The sequence below is a fragment of the Oncorhynchus keta genome, chromosome 28, assembly GCF_023373465.1.
Source record: "Oncorhynchus keta strain PuntledgeMale-10-30-2019 chromosome 28, Oket_V2, whole genome shotgun sequence".
Classification (NCBI taxonomy): Eukaryota; Metazoa; Chordata; class Actinopteri; order Salmoniformes; family Salmonidae; genus Oncorhynchus; species Oncorhynchus keta.
This window is the reverse complement of record NC_068448.1, coordinates 27,223,853-27,248,428: the sequence shown is the minus strand read 5'-3', so window position 1 is coordinate 27,248,428 and position 24,576 is coordinate 27,223,853. Positions and strand designations below refer to the sequence as shown.

Sequence of the window (24,576 nt, the reverse complement as noted above, 5' to 3'; positions counted from 1 at the left end):
TAAACACCCGGGAACAGAATGATGGTAATAGAACGACATCATCGGTCCAAGATCTGTACTATACAGAAATGCATAATTATGAATGGCATTCTCATTATGGTGATGTATCCTGAATAGGTACACAAATGGAGAAAAATGTTATATCCGTTTGCATGTTTGGGTATTATTTTACACACTGGCTATTATTCTAATGAGAACCAAATCTTTACCAATCATAGTTTATGCAAGTTTGGACATCACAGTAGAGCACAACAGAGCTCAGTAGAGTAGAGTACAGCACAGCACAGTACGTTACAGTATCTTACAGTACAGTAAATTATACTCTACTCTATTCTAGTGTACTCTACTCTAGTGTACTGTATTGTACTGACATTTTCTCTACTATACTCTACTTTTCTTTACTGCACTGTACTGTGCTCTACTGTACTGTACTGTGCTGTCCAAACTTGTGAAACAGATGGGTTCAGATTTGTAATGACCAAATGTAAGTACTTTTCAACATCCATGGACGTCTGGTTTCGGTCTGTGCTTAGTGCGTGAGAGGGCTGGTTACAGTAAATATAAAGAGAGGGGGCTCATGGGTAGGTGTCCGTAAGAGCCGGGAGAGATTACATTAGAGAGGTTGTCCATATTGTTTTCACATTCTTGCTTTGACCACCATGCGACAGAAAGACAGAGAAAACATTGAGCCAACTGTGGTTTGTGACTACTATGAACTCCCATTGTAAATATTAACCAATTCAGTTGCAGTCATTCTGATACAGATTTTTTGGTCATTCTGTTACCAATTTGGTAACAGAATGACATGTTTAAATGTTTAAACCAAACTGTTATCAGTAGAGTAAAAACCCTATAACTAATTGGTAGGTCTACCTCTATGAACTTTCTGAACTCCTCCCTGTGCAACTGGGTCCTGGACTTCCTGACAGGCCGACCCCAGATGGTGAGGGTTGGTAACAACACCTCTGCCATGCTGACCATCAACACCGGGGCCCCCAAGGAACGTGTGCTTAGCCCCTCCAGTACTCCCTATTCACCCATGACTGCACGGCCACGCACGACTCCCACCCAATCATCAAGTTTGCTGACGACACAACAGTGGTAGGCCTGATCAGCAACAACGATGAGACAGCCTACATGGATGAGGTTAGAGCCCTGGTGGAGTGGTGTCAGGAAAATAACCTCTCCCTCAACGTCAACAAAACCAAAGAGCTGATCGTGGACTACAAGAGACCATAGTGCAAGCTCCCATCCACATCCACATCGACTGGGCCATAGTCTGGACGGTCAAAAGTTTCAAGTCCCTTGGTGTCCAATCACTGAGGACCTGAAATGGTCCCATCACATCGAAAATGCGGTGAAGAAGGCACAACAGCTCCTCTTTAACATCAGTCGGCCGAAGAAATTCGGTATGGCCCCTAAGAACCTCATGAACTTCTACAGATACACCATTGAGCGCATTCTGTCGGGCTGCAACTACACCGTCCTCAACCGCATGGCTTTTCAGAGGGTGGTGTGGTCAGCCCAACACACCATCAGTGGCACGCTGCCTGCCCTCCAGGTCATTTACAGCATTTGGTGTCGAAGGAAGGCTAAGAAGAAGATCATTAAGGACCTAAGCCACCCGGGCCACAGACTGTTCACTCTGCTACCGTCTGGCAGATGGTACAGGTTCAACGGAGCATTGACCAAGAGGCTTGGAAACAGCTTTCATCACGAGGCCATCAGACCATTGAACAGCTATCACTAGCCATCTTCCTGCCCGGTACTCAGTCCTGCAGCTTAGAGACTTTTGTGCACACATACTCCCAGACACTCACACAAACATACACACTCAGACTCTTGCACTCACGTATACACTCACACACGTGCATACGCCCATACTCACAAACACACACACACATACAGCCAATGCTGCTGTCCCATGTACAGTATATAGAGACATGAAACACTGAATACTTCCTGTTTCTTTTATACTGTTATTCACACTTTATTTATATACTGTATTCTCGACATAGCTCATTCTAATATATCTACTACTGTACATCACATTTTAAGACGCTGTTTATACACACTGCATATTTATATACTGGACGCTTGTCATAGAAAATATGCCTACTGCTGAACATACCTATCATTTTTAGTATATATTTTCAGTGTTTATATGCATAGATTGCATTTAGATTATTTGGTTTGTTAATTGGATTAGTTCTGACATTTCTTTATTTCATTTTTTTATTCATTTTTGATTATTGTGTACTTGTTTGATAGTTTACTGCACTTAGGCCCTAGTAATATAAACATTTCGCTTAACCCGCTATAACATAATAATAATAATAATATATGCCATTTAGCAGACGCTTTTATCCAAAGCGACTTACATCTGATTAAACTGTGTACGCAACCAATAAACTTTGATTTTGATTTGAACAATCATCATTCTCCCTCGTGTATTATAAAATATAAAGTGTCTTAATTAAAGATATGAGTTTTTGGCAATAACAACTAGGTAGTATGGGGTGTCAGGTAGCCTAGTGTTTAGATTGTTGGGCCAGTAACCGAAAGGTTGCTAGATCGCATCCCCAAGCTGACAAGGTAAAAATCTGTCGTTCTGCCCTTGAACAAGGCAGTTAACACACTGTTCCTAGGCCGTCATTGTAAATAAGAATTGGTTCTTATCTGACTTGCCAAGTTAAATATAAAACTATGTGACTGACTGCCTCATTTGTCTTATGTAGCAAAATTTGAAATTGTGTTTTTTACATTGGATAAAAGTAGAGACTCAGACATAGAAAATTGTATATCATACACTGCAGTTGAGGAACAATGGGAAAGTAATTCTGCTTTGAAAGTAAACCCACTTTTGAGAAAATGGCACTTGAATGTTTTGATACTCCTACAGTGCCTTGCAAAAGTATTCATCCCCAAAACCTAGGAAGAAACCTAGAGAGGAACCAGGCTATGTGGGGTGGCCAGTCCTCCTCTGGCTGTGCCGGGTGGACATTATAACAGAACATGGCCAAGATGTTCAAATGTTCATAAATGACCAGCATGGTCCAATAATAATAAGGCAGAACAGTTGAAACTGGAGCAGCAGCATGGCCAGGTGGACTGGGGACAGCAAGGCGTCATCATGTCAGGTAGTCCTGAGGCATGGTCCTAGGGCTCAGGTCCTCCGAGAGAGAAAAAGAAAGAGAGAATTAGAGAGAGCACACTTAAATTCACACAGGACACCAAATACGACAGGAAAAGTACTCCAGATATAACAAACTGACCCTAGCCCCCCGACACAAACTACTGCAGCATAAATACTGGAGGCTGAGACAGGAGGGGTCAGGAGACACTGTGGCCCCATCCGAGGACACCCCCGGACAGGGCCAAACAGGAAGGATATAACCCCACCCACTTTGCCAAAGCACAGCCCTCACACCACTAGAGGGATATCTTCAACCACCAACTTACCATCCTGAGACAAGGCTGAGTATAGCCCACAAAGATCTCCGCACAACCCAAGGGGGGGGCAACCCAGACAGGATGATCACATCAGTGACTCAACCCACTCAGGTGACGCACCCCTCCCAGGTACGGTATGACAGAGCCCCAGTAAGCCAGTGACTCAGCCCCTGTAATAGGGTTAGTGGCAGAGAATCCCAGTGGAAAGAGGGGAACCGGCCAGGCAGAGACAGCAAGGGCGGTTCGTTGCTCCAGAGCCTTTCGGTTCACCTATCCCACTCCTGGGTCAGACTACACTCAATCATATAACCCACTGAAGAGATGAGTCTTCAGTAAAGACTGAAAGGTTGAGACCGAGTTTGCGTCTCTGACATGGGTAGGCAGACCGTTCCATAAAAATGGAGCTCTATAGGAGAAAGCCCTGCCTCCAGGTGTTTGCTTAGAAATTCTAGGGACAATTAGCAGGCCTGCGTCTTGTGACAGTAGCGTACGTGTAGGTATGTACGGCAGGACCAAATCAGAGAGATAGGTAGGAGCAAGCCCATATAATGCTTTGTAGGTTAGCAGTAAAACCTTGAAATCAGCCCTTGCTTTGACAGGAAGCCAGTGTAGGGAGGCTAGCACTGGAGTAATATGATCACATTTTTTGGTTCGAGTCAGGATTCTAGCAGCCGTATTTAGCACTAACTGAAGTTTATTTAGTGCTTCATCCGGGTAGCCGGAAAGTAGAGCATTGCAGTAGACTAACCTAGAAGTGACAAAAGCATGGATTTGGGCCCTAAATAAGATCTGGTGCAACAAATTACCTTCAGAATTGAAATCATTTGTTAAATAGTCCACCTGTGTGCAATCTAAGTGTCACATAATCTGTCACATGATCTCAGTATATATACCTGTTCTGAAAGGCCCCAGACTGCAACACCAGTAAGCAAGGGGCACCACCAAGCAAGCGGCACTATGAAGACCAAGGAGCTATCCAAACAGGTCAGGGACAAAGTTGTGGAGAAGTACAGATCAGGGTTGGGTTATAAAAAAATATCTTTGAACATCCCACGGAGCACCATTAAATCCATTATTAAAAAATGGAAAGAATATGGCACCACAACAAACCTGCCAAGAGAGGGCCACCTACCAAAACTCACGGACCAGACAAGGAGGGAATTAATCAGAGAGGCAACAAAGAGACCAAAGATAACCCTGAAGGAGCTGCAAAGCTCCACAGCGGAGATTGGAGTATCTGTCCATAGGACCACTTCAGCCGTACACTCCACAGAGCTGGGCTTTACAGAAGAGTGTCCAGGAAAAAAGAAGCAAACATGCTTGGTGTTCGCCAAAAGGCATGTGGGAGACTCCCCAAACATTTTGAAGAAGCTACTCTTGTCAGATGAGACAACAATTTTGCTTTTTGGCCATCAAGGAAAATGCTATGTCTGGCGCAAACCCAACACCCCTCCTCACCCCGAGGACACCAAACAATGGTTTTTCATCGGCAGAGACTGGGAAACTGGTCAGAATTGAAGGAATGATGGATGGCGCTAAATACAGGGAAATTGTTGAGGGAAACCTGTTTCAGTCTTCCAGAGATTTGAGACTGGGATGGAGGTTCACCTTCTAGCAGGACAATGACCCTAAGCATACTGCTAAAGCAACACAGTTGTTTAACTTCTTGCGTCGAGCAATCCCGTATCCGGGAGCGTAATCATAGCCTCACGGAAACATGGCTCACTGGAGAGACGCTATCCGAGGCGGTGCAGCCAACGGGTTTCTCCACGCATCGCGCCGACAGAAACAAACATCTTTCTGGTAAGAAGAGGGGCGGAGGCATATGCCGTATGGCTAACGAGACATGGTGTGATGAAAGAAACATACAGGAACTCAAATCCTTCTGTTCACCTGATTTAGAATTCCTCACAATCAAATGTAGACCGCATTATCTACCAAGAGAATTCTCTTCGATTATAATCACAGCTGTATATATCCCCCCCCCCCAAGCAGACACATCGATGGCTCTGAACAAACTTTATTTAACTCTTTGCAAACTGGAAACCATTTATCCGGAGGCTGCATTCATTGTAGCTGGGGATTTTAACGAGGCTAATCTGAAAACAAGACTCCCTAAATTTTATCAGCATATCGATTGCGCAACCAGGGGTGGAAAAACCTTGGATCATTGTTACTCTAACTTCCGCGACGCATATAAGGCCCTGCCCCGCCCCCCTTTCGGAAAAGCTGACCACGGCTCCATTTTGTTGATCCCTGCCTACAGACAGGAACTAAAACAAGAAGAATAATTTTGCACGCCCAATTTTTCAGTTTTTGATTTGTTAAAGAAGTTTGAAATATCCAATAAATGTCGTTCCACTTCATGATTGTGTCCCACTTGTTGTTGATTCTTCACAAAAAAATACAGTTTTATATCTTTATGTTTGAAGCCTAAAATGTGGCAAAAGGTCGCAAAGTTCAAGGGGGCCGAATACTTTCGCAAGGCACTGTATGCCTTTTCTTAAGTATAGACTCTTAGCTTTCATTTGACACCAAATTTGATGTTCTCTTATGAACTTCACATGTCAGTGCTTATGGGACAGGGTCCTGTTTATAGATATCAATCAGTGGAGGATTTGGAAACAGGGTAACATTTAACAGGTGTTTAAATGTTTGTTTGAGAGTTTTAATGATGAGGTTAATGATGACTAAAGTGATAAAGAATGTATTCCTTCCAATGTTAAATGTAGTATTGGGGTGATGTCCTGTTTATAGATATCAATAAGAGCAAAAACATTTAATCTGCCAATACTACCACTGAGCCCTCTTTTGAGACATGCCAATGGTGGCAGGTTTGACAGATTTGAAGTCTGTTGTTGTTGATATATTATAAACAGGAAGTGGCCCCGCTGTGCATGCTGATGTCGTGTCTCTGAGTCTACCTTTAAATTTTCATATTCAAAATCATACATCAAGCCATGTCTAATTCTGACTTTATATTATATGACACCCTTCAGTGCTATTTCGCAGCATAATCTAATTGCCCCTCGGGAATCAAGATGACATTCTATGCTGAATATTATGATCAGCTAAACTAGACCTGACCTTTTTTTAAATCTTAATTATTATTTTTTTTTTTACAGTTAATCATGACTGGATTGAAGAACTAAACCTGTAAAATAAAGGATAAATCCTTGCTGCATTTGACAGCACAGAGCATTATTTTAAAGCCTTAATCTTTGAAAATGTATTAAACCATTTTTTTAGTGTCTGACCTTTGCCATTTCAGGTGCTCAATTTGCCAGAGTTTAGTTAGTCAGAGAGCAGAATTTTGCCTGAGAGGAAAATTCAGATATGTCTGGATTTTAGTCCTAGATTAGGCCTAATGTGCTTTTTAGTCTAGGATTATGCTTATTGCATGTCTGGGAAACCAACCCTTCATCTACAAAACTACTACTATGCCTTTTGGTTTAAAATGTGCACCGACGCCATGTCTAAAATGGCCTCTCCTTTTCTCCCCAGTCCGATGTCTGCTCTACGGACGGGGAGCTGTCTTGGGCGTCAGGTGTGGATCCTCCTGGCCATGACCCACCTCACCTTGGATTTCTCCCTGTGTAGCCCCCTCAGTCAGGGCCTGGGGATCAAGCTCATCCCCAAACCTGTGCCTCGCCCCCGGCCCCACTCTGCGCCCCTCTGGGAAACTCCCAACATTCTCCATTGGAGGACTGTGAGCACTCTGGCTCACCGGCTCCTCAACCCCGTTCCACTTCCAGACAGCAGGGGAGGGCCAGTGCCAAAGGTCAGGGGTCAAAAGTACAGGAGACTGGCACACAAAGGACAGCCATGTAAGGAGTGCCGGTTGAAATACACATCCACCAAGGCGGGGGATTCGGCAGCAGCGGTAGGTCTTCCCAGGGGGAGCAAAACAGATGTGGTGAGGTTGTTACGGAGGGCTCGGAGACAGCTGAAATGGGACGCCGACGACAAATCTCAGGATGGCAGGACCACGACTGTGGCCGGATATATCGACTGGGGACCCACAGGGACGGAGGACAACTTTGACGATGGTGAGGGGAAAACGGCAGCCAACTCCACGCTGTCCACCAAGGCCTTGACCACTACTGTGGCCACCACCACCACTACCACCACCAAGAGCCCCCAGAGGACGTTTGCGGTGGTGACCACACCACAACCTAGGATGCTGAGCACCACCAAGGCCAGCATCAGTTTAGGGGAGACTGTTAAACCACCAAAGCCATATGGAGACACACCAGGTAAAACTCCTTTCCTATGTTTTCTATCATGCAATTTCGAAAGTTATTCATCTGCATTTCCATCCTGTTTTAAGTGCAGCTGGATTTGTCGTGTCAAGGCTAGTCAGGAAGACAGCAGGAGTGCATCATGTTATTATACACCCATTGCTAACTGTTTGAAGCAAGATTTTGGCACGAATTGCAGTTGTCTGGGACAGATAAGTAAAGAATGTGTTGAATATTTGTGTAAAATAAGTTAAATATCATTCAGTGATGTAAGTGTTCTTATTTTGACATATCTAGGGTATTGAGAGGGATGGGCCCTCAAAATTGTTCAACTATTCAAAGCACATCTTCCCTAACCATCGGCCAATTAATACTTTAGGACACTTAATCTTTCCCCTGAATTTAAAGGAGCTGTGACTTAGAGCAAACTGTTTTGTTTTATTCAGCAGTTTTTGTTTTCAGAATAGGCATATGCCATGTTTATACCTCTGTAGTTACATTGCCTATCGTAAGTATTCACCCCCTTAGATTTCTTAACATTTTATTGTGGGATTAAAATGGATTTAATTGTCTTTTTTTGTCAACGATCTACACAAAATTCTTTAATGTCAAAGTGCTAGAACAATTCTAAATGGAAAAAAAGAAATGAAAAAATAAAAAACAAATATATCTTGAGTATTCACACCCATTAGTCAACACATGCTAGAAACACTTTGGCAGCGATTACAGCTGTGAGTCAATTTGGGTAAGTCTCTGAGCTTTGCACACCTGGATTATGCAATATTTGCACGTTATTATTTTTTAAAATCTTCAAGCTTTGTCAACTTGGTTGTTGATGGTTGGTAGACAGTCATTTTCAAGTCTTGTCATAAGATCATCTCCCAATCTCTGGTGGAAAGCAGACTGAACCAGGATTTCCTTTACAGTTTTGCCTGAAAAACTCCTCAGTCCTTGATGACGACAAGCATACCCATAACAGGATGCAGCCACCTCCATGCTTGAAAATATGGAGAATTGTACTGAGTGATGTGGTGTTGGATTTGCCCCAAACATAACAATTTGTATTCAGGACAAAAGGTTAATTCATTTGTTACATTTTTTGCAGTATAACTTAAGTGTCTTGTTGCAAACAGGATGCATGTTATGAACTACTTTTATTATGTGCAGGCTTAGATTAGTATTGTAGAGTAACTACAATATTGTTGATCCTATCACAGTCATTAAACTCATACTTTTTTAAAATCACCATTGGCCTCATGCAACTCAGTTTGGAAGGATGCCAGTATCTTTGTAGTGACTGGGTGTATTGATACACCCCCCAAAGCCAAATTAATAACTTCACCATGCACAAAGGGATATTCAGCTTTTTTTTAACCAATCTACCAATTGGTGCCCTTCTTTTTGAGGCACTGGAAAACCTCCCTGGTCTTTGTGGTTGAATCTGTGCCTGAAATCCACTACTTGACTGAGGGACCTTACAATTACAGTATGTGTATGTGTGGGGTACAGATATGGACATTAAAAATCATGTTAACCTTACTAGGGCAGGTGTTCAATCCCTCAACAACATTCAGGTGAAAAGGCAGCGCGCAAAATTAATTTAAAAAAAAAATCATTATGTAACTTTCACACATTAACAAGTCCAACACAGCAAATGAAAGATAAACATCTTGTTAATCTACCCATCGTGTCCGATTTAAAAAATGCTTTACAGCGAAAGCACAGCATTTGATTATGTTAGGTCATAGCCAAGTAAAAAAAACACAGTCATTTTTCCAGCCAAAGAGAGGAGTCACAAAAAGCAGAAATATAGATACAATTAATCACTAACCTTTGATGATCTTCATCAGATGACACTCATAGGACATCATGTTACACAATAAATGTATGTTTTGTTCAATAATGTGCATATTTATATCCAAAAATCTCAGTTTACATTGACGCGTTATGTGCAGCAATGTTTTGATTCCAAAATATCCGGTGATTTTGCAGAAATACTCATAATAAACATTGATAAAAGATTCAAATGTTATTCACAGAATTAAAGATAGACTTCTGCTTAATGCAACCGCTTTGTCAGATTTTAAAAAGACTTTACGGAAAAAGCATAATCTGAGAACGGTGCTCAGAGCCCAATCCAGCCAAAGAAATAGCCACCATTTTGGAGTCAACAGACGTTAGAAAAAACACTATAAATATTCACTTACCTTTGATGAGCTACATCAGAAGGCACTCCCAGGAATCCCAGTTCGACAATAAATGACTGATTTGTTCCATAAAGTCCATCATTTAGCCACTTGTTGTTAGCGTGTTCAGCCCAGTACAAGGCAAAAGATGTATGGAATCAATCTTTAGGATGTTTTTAACATAAATCATCAATAAGGTTCCAACTGGAGAATTTCATTGTCTGAAGAAAAGCACTAGAACGAGAGCAAACTGTCGGGGGCGCGCGTCACAAGCCTGAGACACTCTGCCAGACCACTGACTCAAAGAGGTCTCATGAGCCCCTCCTTTATAGTAGAATCCTCAACCCATTTTCTAAAGACGGTTGACATCTAGTGGAAGCCCTAGGAAGTGCAACTTCATCCATATCTCATTCAATAGGGACTGGTTTGAAAATCGACCAACCTCAGATTTCTCACTTCCTGTTTGGATTTCTTCTCAGGTTTTTGCCTGCCATATGAGTTCTGTTATACTCACAGACATCATTCAAAGAGTTTTAGAAACTTCAGAGTGTTTTATATACAATACTAATAATAATATGCATATATTAGCATCTGGGAAAGAGTAGGAGGCAGTTCACTCTGGGCACGCTATTCATCCAAAAGTGAAATGCTGCCCCCTATCCCAAAAAGGGTAACTCATATTATATTAGTCCATGCAACTTATTATGTGATTTGTTAAGCAAATTTCTACTCCCAAACTTATCTAGCCTTGCCATAACAATGGGGGTGAATACTGATACAGAAAAACCAAGACATTTTATTTATTTATTTTGTAAATATTCATAGAATGTCCATTTCACATTGACATTATGGAGTATTTGTGTAGATCAGTGACAATTAATCACAATTAAATCCATTCCAATCCCACTTTGTAACGCAACAAAATGTGAAAGAAATCCAAGGGGGGTGATTTCTTATGATAGGCACTATAGGTCTATTCATTTATACGGGCATTGTATTACTGTTTTGAAAGTGTTAAATATATTGTGATTTGCAGATAGAGCATTGTTAAATTGTTCTTACCACATGCTTGTGGTACCATGGTATAACTAAATATACAGTACCAGTCAATGGTTTTTCTTTACTTTGACTATTTTCTATGTTGTAGAATAATAGGGAAGACATCAAACTATGATATAAGTCATATGGAATCATGTAGTAAGTGTTAAACAAATCAAAATATATTTTATATTCTTCAAAGTAGACACTTTTTGCCTTGATGACAGCTTTGCACACTCTTATCATTCTCTCAACCAGCTTCATGAGGAATGCTTTTCCAACAGTCTTGAAGAAGTTCCCACATATGCTGAGCACTTGTTGGCTGCTTTTCCTTCACTCTGAGGTCCAACTCATCCCAAACCATCTCAATTGGGTTGAGATCGGGTGATTGTGGATGCCAGATCATCTGATACAGCACTCCATCACTCTCCTTCTTGGTTAAATAGCCCTTACACAGCCTGGAGGTGTGTTGGGTCATTGTCCTGTTGAAAAATGATGGTGTATTGTGGCAGAATGCTGTGGTAGCCATGCTGTTAAGGGTGCCTTGAATTCTAAATAAATCACTGACAGTGTCCACAGCAAAGCAACCCCACACCATCTCCGTGTTTCACGGTGGGAACCACACATACGGATATCATCTGTTCACCTACTCTGCGCCTCACAAAGACACGGTGGTTGGAACCAAAAATCTCAAATTTGGACTCATCAGACCAAAGGACAGATTTCCACCGGTCTAATGCCCATTGCTTGTGTTTCTTGGCCCAAGCAAGTCTCTTCTTATGGTGGTTTCTTTGCAGCAATTCGACCATGAAGGCCTGATTCACGTGGTTTCCTATGAACAGTTGATGTTGAGATGTCACAACACAACTAATTGGCTCAAACGCATTAAGAAAGAAAGAAATTCCACAAATTAACTTTGAACAAGGCACACCTGTTAATTGAAATTAATTCTCACCTCATGAAGCTGGTTGATAGAATGCCAAGAGTGTGCCAAGACTGTCATCAAGGCAAAGGGTGGCTACTTTGAATAATATTTTGTTTTGATTAACACTTTTATGGTTACTACATGATTCCATATGTGTTATTTCATAGTTTTGATGTCTTCATTATTTTTTCTACAGTGTAGAAAATATTTAAAAAATAAGAAAAACCGAGGGCCTTAAGTAAAATGAATGCCATAAAGATTTGCACAATAGGAGAGATATGCACAAACATGACAGATATGGCAAACCTGCAACTCCATATTTGGAAGTTATTACACCTGACTTTTGGCAGGGATTTGACGACAAGAAAAAGACAAGAAGTTTACCCACAAAGAAAAAAAGTTATTATGATAGAAGCGATTTGTAGTCGTAAAATCCCAGCCAAAAGTCAGGTGACATAAGTGCTTCCAAATATGGAGTTGCAGGTTTGCCATATCTGTCATGTTTGTGCATACCTCTCCTATGTGCAAATCTTTATGCCAGTCATTTTACGTAAGGCCCTCGATTTACATATACAAATCAAATGGTGTTTGTTTGTTAATAGTGAATTGCATTTGTGGATAGTGATTTACATTTGTGGAAAGTGATTTATATTTGTGGATTGGTGATTTACATTTGCGAATTCATTTGACGTGATATTGATCCCATATTAAATGTTGTTACCGATTACTGTCCATTTGATGTACAAAGTAATGTGTGATTTTATGGTCTCTCCATGCTGCGAACACATGAAGTTGACTGGCTATGCACATTAGATTTACCATTTAATGGAATCAACGAAGAGGCTCTGCTTCTTTAATGGACTATGCAGGTGGCAGTAAAACCAGAGTGAGGTTTAATGATGCATGACCTAGCACTATGTTAACTGACTTTTCCCATTGGGTAAATTTACATGAATGTCATACAATCACATTCCCACTGCAGAGGGCAACCAAAGGGTCCACTGGAATATATTGACCACTAAACTGTACAAGTGTTAAAACATCTCAAGACATTGTAGACTATGGACATTTGGCCAGATGTGGTAAATGCCAATACATAACTAAACAGTAGGATGATGTCATTGAACATACAGTGCCTTCAGAAAGTATTCATACCCCTTGACTTGTTCCACATTTTGTTATGTTACAGACTGAATTCAGAATGGATTAAATATTTGTTTTTCTCACCAATCTACACAGAATACCCCATAATCACAAAGTGAACACATGTTTTTAGAAATGTTTGCACATTTATTGAAAATGAAATACACATCTCATTTACATATGTATTCACACCCCTGAGTCAATACATGTTAGAATCACCTTTGGCAGCAATTACAGCTGTGAGTGTTTCTGGATAAGTCTCTAAGAGCTTTGACCACCTGGATTGTACAATATTTGCACATTATTATGTTTCAAATCCTTCAAGCTCTGTCAAGTTGGTTGTTGATTATTGCTAGACAGCCATTTTCAAGTCTTGCTATCGATTTTCAAGCTGATTGAAGTCAAAACTGTTACTCGGCTACTCAAGAACATTCAACGTCATCTTGGTAAGAAACTCCAGTGTATATTTGGCTTTGTGTTTTAGATTATTGTCCTGCTGAAAGATGAATTTGTCTCCCAGTGTCTGTTGGAATGCGGAGTGAACCATGTTTTCCTCTAGGATTTTGCCTGTGCTTAGCTCTATTCTGTTTAGTTTTATCTATCAGAATATTTTGAAGATAAATACACAACGCAGAGGATGAGAGGACGAGAGTACTAATGGTCAATAGGTAATTGTCAATGTAAATACTTGGTCTTCAGTGTAACACCTGTTTAGAATCTGTGGAATGTCAGTCCTGGACTCAGTGGTCTCCATGTGGTCTGTACATTGAGTCTGGAGCAGGATACTTATTATTGTTATTTGGCCATTGGCCCAGGTGCACTGCAAGGACTTCTGATTGGTCAACCCAAGGCCAGGGTGGGGGGTTATAAATGGCATCCTGTTCCTTTGTTCTGTGGAGAAAAGCTGAGGACAGGGGAGGCTAAACACCTACCTCCCAGCATAACAGCTATGATTTGTCCTTCTCAGATAAATCTATTTTTCTCCCCCTGATTTGCTTTGGACTTCAACTGCTAACATATCCTAAAAAACTCCCTAATCCTTGCTGATGACAAGCATACCAATAACATGATGCAGCCACCACCATGCTTAAAAATATGAAGAGTGGTACTTATTGATGTGTTGTGTTGGATTTGCCCAAACCTAATGCTTTGTATTCAGGACATTAAGTTAATTTGTTTGCCACATTTTTTGCAGTTTTGATTTAGTGCCTTGTTGCAAGGAGGATGCATGTTTTGGAATATTTTAATTCAGTACAGGCTTACTTCTTTTCTCTCTGTCATTTAGGTTAGTAAACACTCAGTGTTTTCCTATCACAGCCATTAAACTCTAATTGTTTTAAAGTCACCATTGGCATCCTGGTTAAATCCCTCAGTGGTTTCCTTCCTCTCCGACAACTGAGTTAGGAAGGTCGCCTGTATCTTCACGGTGACTGGGTGTATTGATACACCATCCAAAGTGTAATTACATATTCAACGTATGCTTTTGTTATTTCCTTGCAGGCACTGGAAAACCTCCCTGGTCTTTGTGGTTGAATCTGTGTTTGAAATTCAATTCTCCACTGAGGGACCTTACAGATAATTGAATGTGTGGGGTACAGTGATGAGGTAATCATTCAAAAATAATGTTAAACACTATTATTGCACTAAGAGGGAGTCCATGCAACTTAATAGTGTATGTGACTTATTATGCACATTTAAATTCATTAACTTATCTAGGCTTGCCATATCATAAGGGTTGAATACTTAGTGACTCAAGACATTTTAGCTTTTCATTTTTAACAACAACAAAAACATCTCAAAAGACAATTCCACTTCGACATTATGGGGTACTGTGTGTACCAGTAACACACAATTTCAATTTAATCCATTTTACATTCAGGCTGTTACACAACAAAATGTTGAAAACGTTAATTGGTGTGAATACTTTCTGAAGGCACTATATGCCATAGTGAAATGGGAAACTGCCATACTTCTACAGTAGACTATATCTTAACTTTTAGCTTTGACCTAGTGGTACAGATGTTTCAATTCATATGAACCCAGCCCGATCCAGACCTACTCAGCTGGATTTTCTCAGACTGTGCAGAACACGCACTCATGACTCCATTCTATGTGCACCAAAGTTACAGTCTGTTTGTCTGAAGTGCCTTTTGAAAGTCTAACACTGTAAGATCATATTTTATAACTTAGCTAGCCATGTAGGCAATAGAATAAGCTTTCAAATGATGCACACCTGACTCATATTGCAATTTATAATGGTATGTTTTTGGATTACGTAAACAACAACAGTAATTGTGTGTTGGTGGGGATGCAGGGCTGTGTTTGAAACAAAAGACTACCAGCATGCTTATGTTACTCAATGGCAAATCTAGGAGAGCTCAAAAAAGTACCTTATCATTGAAGAGTGTATGTTCTAAGTTTAGGTTTAAAACAAATAACAACTGTCAATTTTTCCTGGTGGATCAGAAAAAGTGTGTCCTTGATTTGGTTAACACCCCATAGTACTGTGGTTCGTCCTTTACAAGTTGCAGCTTACTGCAGCACAGCCTGCATGGTGCCACAGAATTATATGGCACGTTATTTAAGAATCGGCTATTGTAACCACTAAAGCTAGTTAGAGCTATAGTTTGACCACCAGAGGGGATCTTTGAGAAGCATTTAATTGCTTTCAATAGTGGCTGTGCTAGATAATTTAGGAGCTTTTTTTGTAAGAACATAGTATATGTGACTGATTTTAAGAAATTGTGCTTAATTAATAAGATTAATATTGTTGTTTCTATTCCAAGAAAAATGGAAAACCCTCAGGGTTTCCGTTAGGATGAAAGGATGAGGCTACAATACTAAGAGCATAACATTTCCACACCCTAATTGTAGTCTAACCAATACCCAAACGGAGATTCAGTGAAAATAAAAAATCTCATTGATTTATCAAGACCAGTCCCCATGCTTGTCTCAGAGCAGCGTGAAAAGGTGCTAAAATAGTTGACCACAGCGAGTAGGCTATTACTTCAAATGCTCTTTAAATAAATAAGACCTACACCACTTTTAACAGCACATTACTGAACACTAGTGAGACTCATGTCGCCTACGGTAGGCCTACAGTATATCAGAATATTTTTTGTTCAATGACGTGACCGCCAATAATTACATATGGGTCTCGCCGTGGCGGCCGGCACGGGTATCAAATCTGTAGCAACGCATCTTGCACTGTGATGCAGTGTCTTAGACCGTTGTGCCGATCAGTAGGGCTATTATAATACTTTACATGGTGTCCAGGTCAAGATAACCAAAACATGTCTTTATTAAAGTATATCATAAAGAATGTTGGTAGTTATTTATTTTGATCCAAGCCTTGAATGAGTGAGTTACTCAGCTTTATGTAGGTGCCGGGCTATATGACTGTGCCATCAACTTGATAATATATAACGATATTTTGTAGGTTATTTTGTTTTCAAAAAAACAAAAGTGAGAGATTGTAATCTGAATAAAGGACATTATAATTACAAAACATTTATTTCTGTTTTCAGAGAGAGCGTAACGCTGGGCCAATTGTGCACCGCCCTATGGGACTCCCAATCACGGTTGGATGTGATACATAATAATACTTTTTGTTGTATTATTTGTTTAGTCTTTTCTGGTGGATTATACTGAAATTGCAACCATTCACGGCCGGTTGTGATACAGCCAACCTAACTAAGAAATTAAAATAAGAAACTGTCAAATGCGTTTATTTTCAGCAAAATTAACATGTGTAAATATTTGTATTAACATGTGTAAATATTGGTGTGGCCACCAGCAACATTAAGTACTGCAGTGCATCTCCTCCTCATGGACTGCACCAGATTTGCCAGTTCTAGCTGTGAGATGTTACCCCACTCTTCCACCAAGGCACCTGCAAGTCCCCAGACATTTCTGGAGGGAAGGGCCCTAGCACTCACCCTCCAATCAAACAGGTCCCAGACGTGCTCAATGGGATTGAGATCCGGGCTCTTTGCTGGCCATGGCAGAACACTGACATTCCTGTCTTGCAGGAAATCACGCACAGAACGAGCAGTATGGCTGGAGGGTCATGTAAGGATGAGCCTGCAGGAAGGGTACCACGTGAGGGAGGAGGATGTCTTCCTTGTAACGCACAGCGTTGAGATTGCCTGCAATGACAACAATCTCAGTCCGATGATGCTGTGACACACCGCCCCAGACCATGACGAACCCTCCACCTCCAAATCGATCCCGCTCCAGAGCACAGGCCTCAGTGTAATGCTCATGCCATCACCCCTGGTGAGACAAAAATGCGACTCGTCAGTGAAGAGCACTTTTTCCCAGTCCTGTCTGGTCTAGCGACAGTGGGTTTGTGCCCATAGGCAACGTTGTTGCCAGTGATGTGTGGTGAGGACCTGCCTTACAACAGCCCTACAAGCCCTCAGTCAAGCTTCTCTCAGCCTATTGCAGACAGTCTGAGCACTGATGGAGGGATTATGCGTTCCTGGTGTAACTTGGGCAGTTGTTGTTGCCATCCTGTACCTGTCCCGCAGGTGTGATGTTCGGCTGTACTGATCCTGTGCAGATGTTGTTACATGTGGTGTGCCACTGCGGGGACGATCAGCTGTCCTTCTTGTCTCCCTGTAGCGCTGTCTTAGGCGTCTCACAGTACAGACATTACAATTTATTGGGCCTGGCCACATCTGCAGTCCTCATGCCTCCTTGCAGCATGCCTAAGGCATGTCCACGCAGATGAGCAGGGATCCTGCTTCTTTAGTGCCCTAAGTTTTCATAACTGTGACCTTAATTGCCTACCGTCTGTAAGATTTTAGTGTCATAACAACCATTGCATGTTAATTAATTGTTTCTGGTTCATTGAACAAGCATAAGAAACCAAGTTTAAACCCTTTAAAATGAAGATCTGTGAAGTTATTTGAATTTTTACGAATTATCTTTGAAAGTCAGGGTCTGAAAAAGGGACGTTTCTTTTTTTGATGAGTTTATAATTCTAAATTAATAATAATAATAATCACTTTGTTTAACAAATAACAATATTTTGGATATTATTTTGTTTTCAAATAACGTAAAATTAGCAAGAAAAAGGACTTTCTTGAACATGTGGTGAGACATTGCTACTAATTTCTAAATAAAGACAGTTTGTTATTTAGAATGATTCTGTCATGCATAGGTGTAATAGGTGGCAGGGAAGTCAGGCGCAGGAGAGTCAAATGGAGTGTAAAATGGAGTCTTTTAATAAAGTCCACGGAGTATGCTCCATAACACTAAATGTACATAAACAAACAAACATGGGTACGAGGACCCGACGCGCACCTATACAACAATCACACTACACTGACAATAAAACAATCTCTGACAAAGACATGAGGGGAAACAGAGGGTTAAATACACAACAGGTAATGAATGGGATTGAAAACAGGTGTGTGGGAAGACAAGACAAAACCAATGGAAAATGAAAAAAGGATCAATGATGGCTAGAAGACCAGCACCGCCCGAACAAGGAGAGGCAATGACTTCGGTAGAAGTCGTGACAGATTCTGTTTTTAGAGGGAGAGAAACCAAAAACCTACAGTCATCTATCTCATGGGTCTCCCAGTCAAGGCCAGCACAGATATTTAACCAGCATCTGTAGCAACATAGCTTGCACTGCGATGCAGTGTCTTAGACCGGCACTCAGGCACTGTACAACATGACTGGTCGGGAGTAGGCTACAGAACTACAGTAAGAACAAAAATAATCCTAACATTTCCACACCCTGATTGTAGTCTAAGTTTCTCCTAGAATAAAAACCTTAGTGTAACAACAGTTTAGTAAGTAATACTGAAGTCGTGTGTAAAAACAGTTTTAGTAAGTAATACTGAAGTCGTTCACAATTATCAGTTTCTATTTAGGTATATGTCACCCATTCATTGTCAGTTAGAGACACAGTAGCGCCATGGGACCCAAAAGCATAATCAGTGCTCTATCTCCCCCTTGCGCTGGTCTGGAGCAACCAGTCCCGCAGCATAATCTTAAAACTTTTTGTGGAGCAACCACTGTAATTTGTTCCTGAATATATACTGCAAATCAGTTTCACAAAAAATGTCTAACAATTTTCTGGCTCATGAATAGCTATGACTAAGGTCACTTTTTTTGTGATACTGGCATATTTATCAGCATGTTCCACATTTTTGCCTAATCACACATGGTTCCCAACCCATATCTCCATAGATGGACAGGTTTGGAGTCAGTTTGTGCACACCAGTAAGACAGCAGATTGCTCGGTTTCAAACATTGTTACAATTAGTACGCACTTTGGATCCTCATACCCAGCAGCGTAGTCCATCACCGGACACACACAGGATTTATACAGCTGAGATTAAGCACATTAACCAAGTTCCTTACATAGGTAGATTCTGCAGGCTCTACCTACTAGTGATCTAATGCCACCTTCCAAGGTCATGTGTTCATCCAGAGTGAAACCAAGGTATTTATAGAGCACAATGTAGAATAATGGGGTTGTACCAAAACAATAGTTGTGTGCACTTCTCTGCACTCCCTTCTTTATGAAATGATCAATCTGGGTCTTCTCTTGATTTAACGCTAGTCTCCATTTATTACACCATCAATTAACAATATTCAACATATTCTGGAGGTCATCTTCGGTCTCTGCAAGGAGTACTATGTCAGCAGCATACAACAAGATGGAATATATCCGCAACTTCAACACCAAGTTTAGCATGTTTGATTTGTAGGGCTAAATCATTAACATGTTGTGGAAATAAAGCGGGTGAGGGTGCGTCTCCCTGCTTTACACAGTGAAAAGTTGGAAATCAGCCAGTCCTTAGGCCATTGGCACAGATCACTTTAATAATGTTTACATATTGTTTTACCCACTTCATATGTATATACTGTATTCTGGCTCTGTAACTACTCCCGTAGACACCTTTACTGTTCATATACTGTCCATATCTATACACACAATCATATACATGCACTGTATATATTTACATTCCAGGCTCTGAAAATGCTCATTCTAATAGTTATATATTTCACATTATCTTGGGGATTTGCATGTATTGTTTTGTATTATTAGGTATTACTGCATTATTGGGGATAGGAAAATAAGCATTTTGCTACACCCGCAAAAACATCTGCAAAATACAGTTGAAGTCGGAAGTTTACATACACCTTGGCCAAATACATTTAAACTCAGTTTTTCACAATTCCTGATATGTAATCCAAGTTAGAATTCCCTGTCTTAGATCAGTTAGGATCACAACTTTATTTTAAGAATGTGAAATGTCAGAATAATAGTAGAGAGAATGATTTATTTCAGCTTTAATTTATTTCATCGCATTCTCAATGGGTCAGAATTTACACACACTCAATTACTATTTGGTAGCATTGCCTTTAAATTGTTAAACTTGGGTCGAACAATTTGGGTAGCCTTCCACAAGCTTCCCACAATAAGTTGGGAGAATTTTTACCCATTCCTCCTGACAGAGCTGGTGTAACGGAGTCAGGTTTGTAGGCCTCCTTGCTCACACACGCTTTTTCAGTTCTGCCCCAAATTTTCTATAGGATTGAGGTCAGTGCTTTGTGATGGCCACTGCAATACCTTGACTTTTTTTGTCCTTAAGCCATTTTGCCACAACTTTGGAAGTGTGCTTGGGGTCATTGTCCATTTGGAAGACCCATTTGCGACCAAGCTTTAACTTCTTGAATGATGTCTTGAGATATTGATTCAATATATCCACATAATTTCCCCCCCTCATGATGCCATCTATTTTGTGAAGTGCACCAGTCCCTCCCGCAGCAAAGCACCCCCACAACATGATGCTGCCACCCCCTGTGCTTCATGGTTGGGATGATGTTCTTCGGCTTGCAAGCCTCCCCCTTTTTCATCCAAACATAACGATTGTCATTATGGATAAACAGTTATAATTTTGTTTCATCAGACCAGAGGACATTACTCCAAAAAGTACGATCTTTGTCCCCGTGTGCAGTTGCAAACCGTAGTCTGTTTTTTTATGGCGGTTTTGGAGCATTGGCTTCTTCCTTGCTGAACGGCCTTTCAGGTTATATCGATATAGGACTCATTTGACTGTGGATATAAATACTTTTGTACCTGTTTCCTCCAATATCTTCACAAGGTCATTTGCTGTTGTTCTGGGATTGATTTGCAAATTTCGCACCAAAGTACGTTCATCTCTAGGAGACAGAACGCGTCTCCTACCTGAGCGGTATGACGGCTGCGTGGTTCCATGGTGTTTATACTTGCGTACTATTGTTTGTACAGATGAACGTGGTACCTTCAGGCGTTTGGAATTTGCTCCCAAGGATGAACCAGACTTGTGGAGGTCTACAATTGTGGGGTCTTAGCTGATTTCTTTCAATTTCCCATGATGTCAAGCAAAGAGGCACTGCTTGAAGGTAGGTCTGGAACTACATCCACAGGTACACCTCCAATTGACTTGAAATGATGTCAATTAGCCTATCAGAAGCTTCTAAAGCTGTTTAAAGGCACAGTCAACTTAGTGGATGTAAACATCTGACCCACTGGAATTGTGATACAGTGAATTATAAGTGAAATAATCTGTCTGTCAACAATTGTTGGAAAAGTTACTTGTGTCATGCACAAAGTAGATGTCCTAACTGACTTGCCAAAACTATAGTTTGTTAACAAGAAATTGGTTGAGTGGTTGAAAAATTAGTTTTAATGACTCCAACCTAAGTGTTTGTAAACTTCCTACTTCAACTGTAAGTGTACGTAACCAATATAATTTAAATAGATTAAATGTAATATCAGTGAAGCACCTAGGTGCCCAGCAACAAGCTCTGACAATATTTGTGTATTTGCCTTTTTCTGATCATTATTCTTTAGTGATCCTGTGGCCCACTGTGGGAAGTAGATTTAAGCCTCCAGATGCTGCCTGATTGTTCCCGGTGATGTTGTGCTAGCTCCGCTCAGCTCTCTCAAAGCCGCACAGATGGAGCTGTCAGCTTCATTATGGATATGAGATGATTAAAACTGCCGTCCATCCTCCTGGCTGATCGCTCAAGTCTCCTTATCGCGTTCTGAAGTCGAGAGGTAAAACGAGGCAGTGGAGTCAATAAGTAAAAATGAAATCCCACCAAAAATGTGATGAATGCATCAAAAATGTATAGAACCTGCTGCAGCTGCTAATTCAGGTCTTGTTATCACACTCTGAAGAGGTGAGGTGAAACGAACAGTCAGTTAAATAAGCAAGTCCAGAATCCACCCGAAGCACATATAAAATGTACGTTAAGTACAGTACTCGAGTGCTGCAGTTAGGTATCTATTTTTAAAGAGGTGTGCAAATTTGGCAAACGCCACGCCACCAATGCTACATTGTGACCTCTGAGAGCCTTGTAGAGGTGTAGGCTACAATAGAGTGAGAGGCTCTTCAGGCAGAAAGAGAGAAACTTTCCCCACTGGTTACCATGGCAATCTAATAATCTCACCATTACTCTATATTTACTCTCGATAAGCTGGGTAAAAATGAATTTTCTTCCCGAGCGTTAAATCTGGACTTAAATGCTGATGCCCGGTGACAGCCATGCAGAGTCGAGCCTTCTGATTTATAGAAACTCGGCCAAGAAGAGATGAAGAGTAGCCAGAATGAACAGATGCTGTTTTACTTCATGTTTCCAATGCACAGCTCTTTCATGGCTGACATCTCCTCTGAGAGGAAAAGGTGCACTATTGGCAAGCGACCATTTTAAAAACCTTTTGTTGTTTCTGTATTGGCTAGCTATAACACCTTATTCATCCAAACAGGTCAGGAGATAGCAAATTGTTCCTTTACCCAATGTCAACTAGAAATATGAGGTGTTGGTGTACCTATTTTAGAATGCAATCTCTAACGTCATTTGTTTGTTTTACACAAATTCAGACAGCATGAAGAAACATCAATATCAAGTCCAATAATTGAGTGGGGAGGATATGCCAGGGAACACGGTTGAATAGATCACACTCATAAAACTTTCTCTCTGTTATGTAGTCCCACTTGTTGGTGGCAATCCCCTTTCTGTACTTAAAAAGTGACTGCCTATACAAAGCATTGATTCAAGGAAGAAATAGTTCTGTCAAAATTGACCACAAAGTGTAAGTAGGATAATTTTGGTCATATAGTCAGCCTCATCTTAAAGTTTGAAACATCCGTGCATCACAACAGGTAAATTCAGTTTCGGTGTTAATTTGACGATGTTCATTTGACAACTAACATGGGGTGAACAGCTGCAGTGATTGCTCTCTATCCAATAGCATAGAGAGTGAGACAGACCTGCCCAGCAGCTCCGACTTTGTTTAGATAAGACAAAACATTGCAAATTCTTTTACTTGAGAAATACTGCACCAAAACCTTAATTAGATGTCAAATTGCACAACTAAAACATCATTGGCAAAACCATAAAAACAAACCACAGATTTCTTGAGTTATCTTAGATTAATTCTGCGTAGAATCGGTCAGGAAACACACCTCCAAGACTAATGAGCAACTGAAAGACACACGTGCCAATCGTTGTGTTCAGTGACTCTTTAACACTAGAATAAGTATTTCATAGCCAACTGTCCCCAAATGAAGTACAGGAATGCATGACAACTGCATTTACTGGTAAGTAACAAAATCAGCGGAACTTGAGCAAGAGTCTGACCAAATCTCCTCGACTGTTAAAGTTTGCTATCTAGAGTGATTGAATTATGCAATGCAGCCTTTGACATTGGGAGAAAAGGCGTGTGGAATAATTGTCTCTCCCTCTCTCTCTCTCTCTCTCTCTCTCTCTCTCTCTCTCTCTCTCTCTCTCTCTCTCTCTCTCTCTCTCTCTCTCTCTCTCTCTCTCTCTCTCTCTCTGTCTCTCTCTCTTCAGAAGCACCCTCTCTTCTTCTGTAAGTGTTTTAGATTGCTTGGTGACTCAGTGGAAATCAGGTCAGATTGACACTTTGACACCAGCGTTAATTGGCAATTGTGAGCCATCAGCAGGCTTCGACAGAAGGTTTCCCCTGCCCCATCTCTCCCGTCCCTCCCCGCTCAGGTACCACATTTGGGAGGATGGATTGGAGAGGGGCCACGGGGAAGAGCGGAGGGGATAGGGGGGTTAAGTCTCACTGCATGTCAACCCTCACACTCTCCAGGAAGTTTAATGCATTATAAATGAGGGACAGATTCCGTACATTTGCAATGGGTGGGAGGAAGGGAGGGCTGGCTTGCTCTCGACAACATATCCATTCACAAATGAGGGCTATTCCCACATTTTTCATGAGCTTTAATGCTGCTAGCGGACGTGGGCTGTACAGAGGCATTAGGCCTTAATGCTTTATGGCCATTTAGAATGATTGCCTTATAGCTTTAAATAACTCCTTGCTTAGAAACCGAGTTCCAAATATTTTTCCTTTGCTCGGCAATGCTTTTGTTATTGAGGCCATCTTGGGAGGACAAACCCGCTCAAAAGCAGTTCCTGCACAAATGGTCTGATAACAGTTTAAAATCAATGCCCACAAGCAATTCAAATAGCCAGGCTATGAAATTGAGCAAAGGTCAAGGGTCCCCTGTGATGGGAAGCTAAGCCAATGTCCATTTATCGGGGAGAA

The 24,576-nt window shown here is 41.0% G+C and overlaps 1 protein-coding gene across 1 annotated transcript in view; it reads left to right on the top strand.

Moving 5' to 3' along the window:
• Positions 1–24,576, top strand: part of LOC118360931 (adherens junction-associated protein 1-like) — an 80,892-nt gene that overhangs the window by 44,654 nt on the left and 11,662 nt on the right. Inside the window, exon 2 of the mRNA XM_035740506.2 lies at positions 6,958–7,709. Within this exon, the coding sequence (XP_035596399.1) occupies positions 6,962–7,709 (748 nt within the window). The 5' untranslated portion in view covers positions 6,958–6,961. The remainder of the gene's footprint in view (positions 1–6,957; positions 7,710–24,576) is intronic.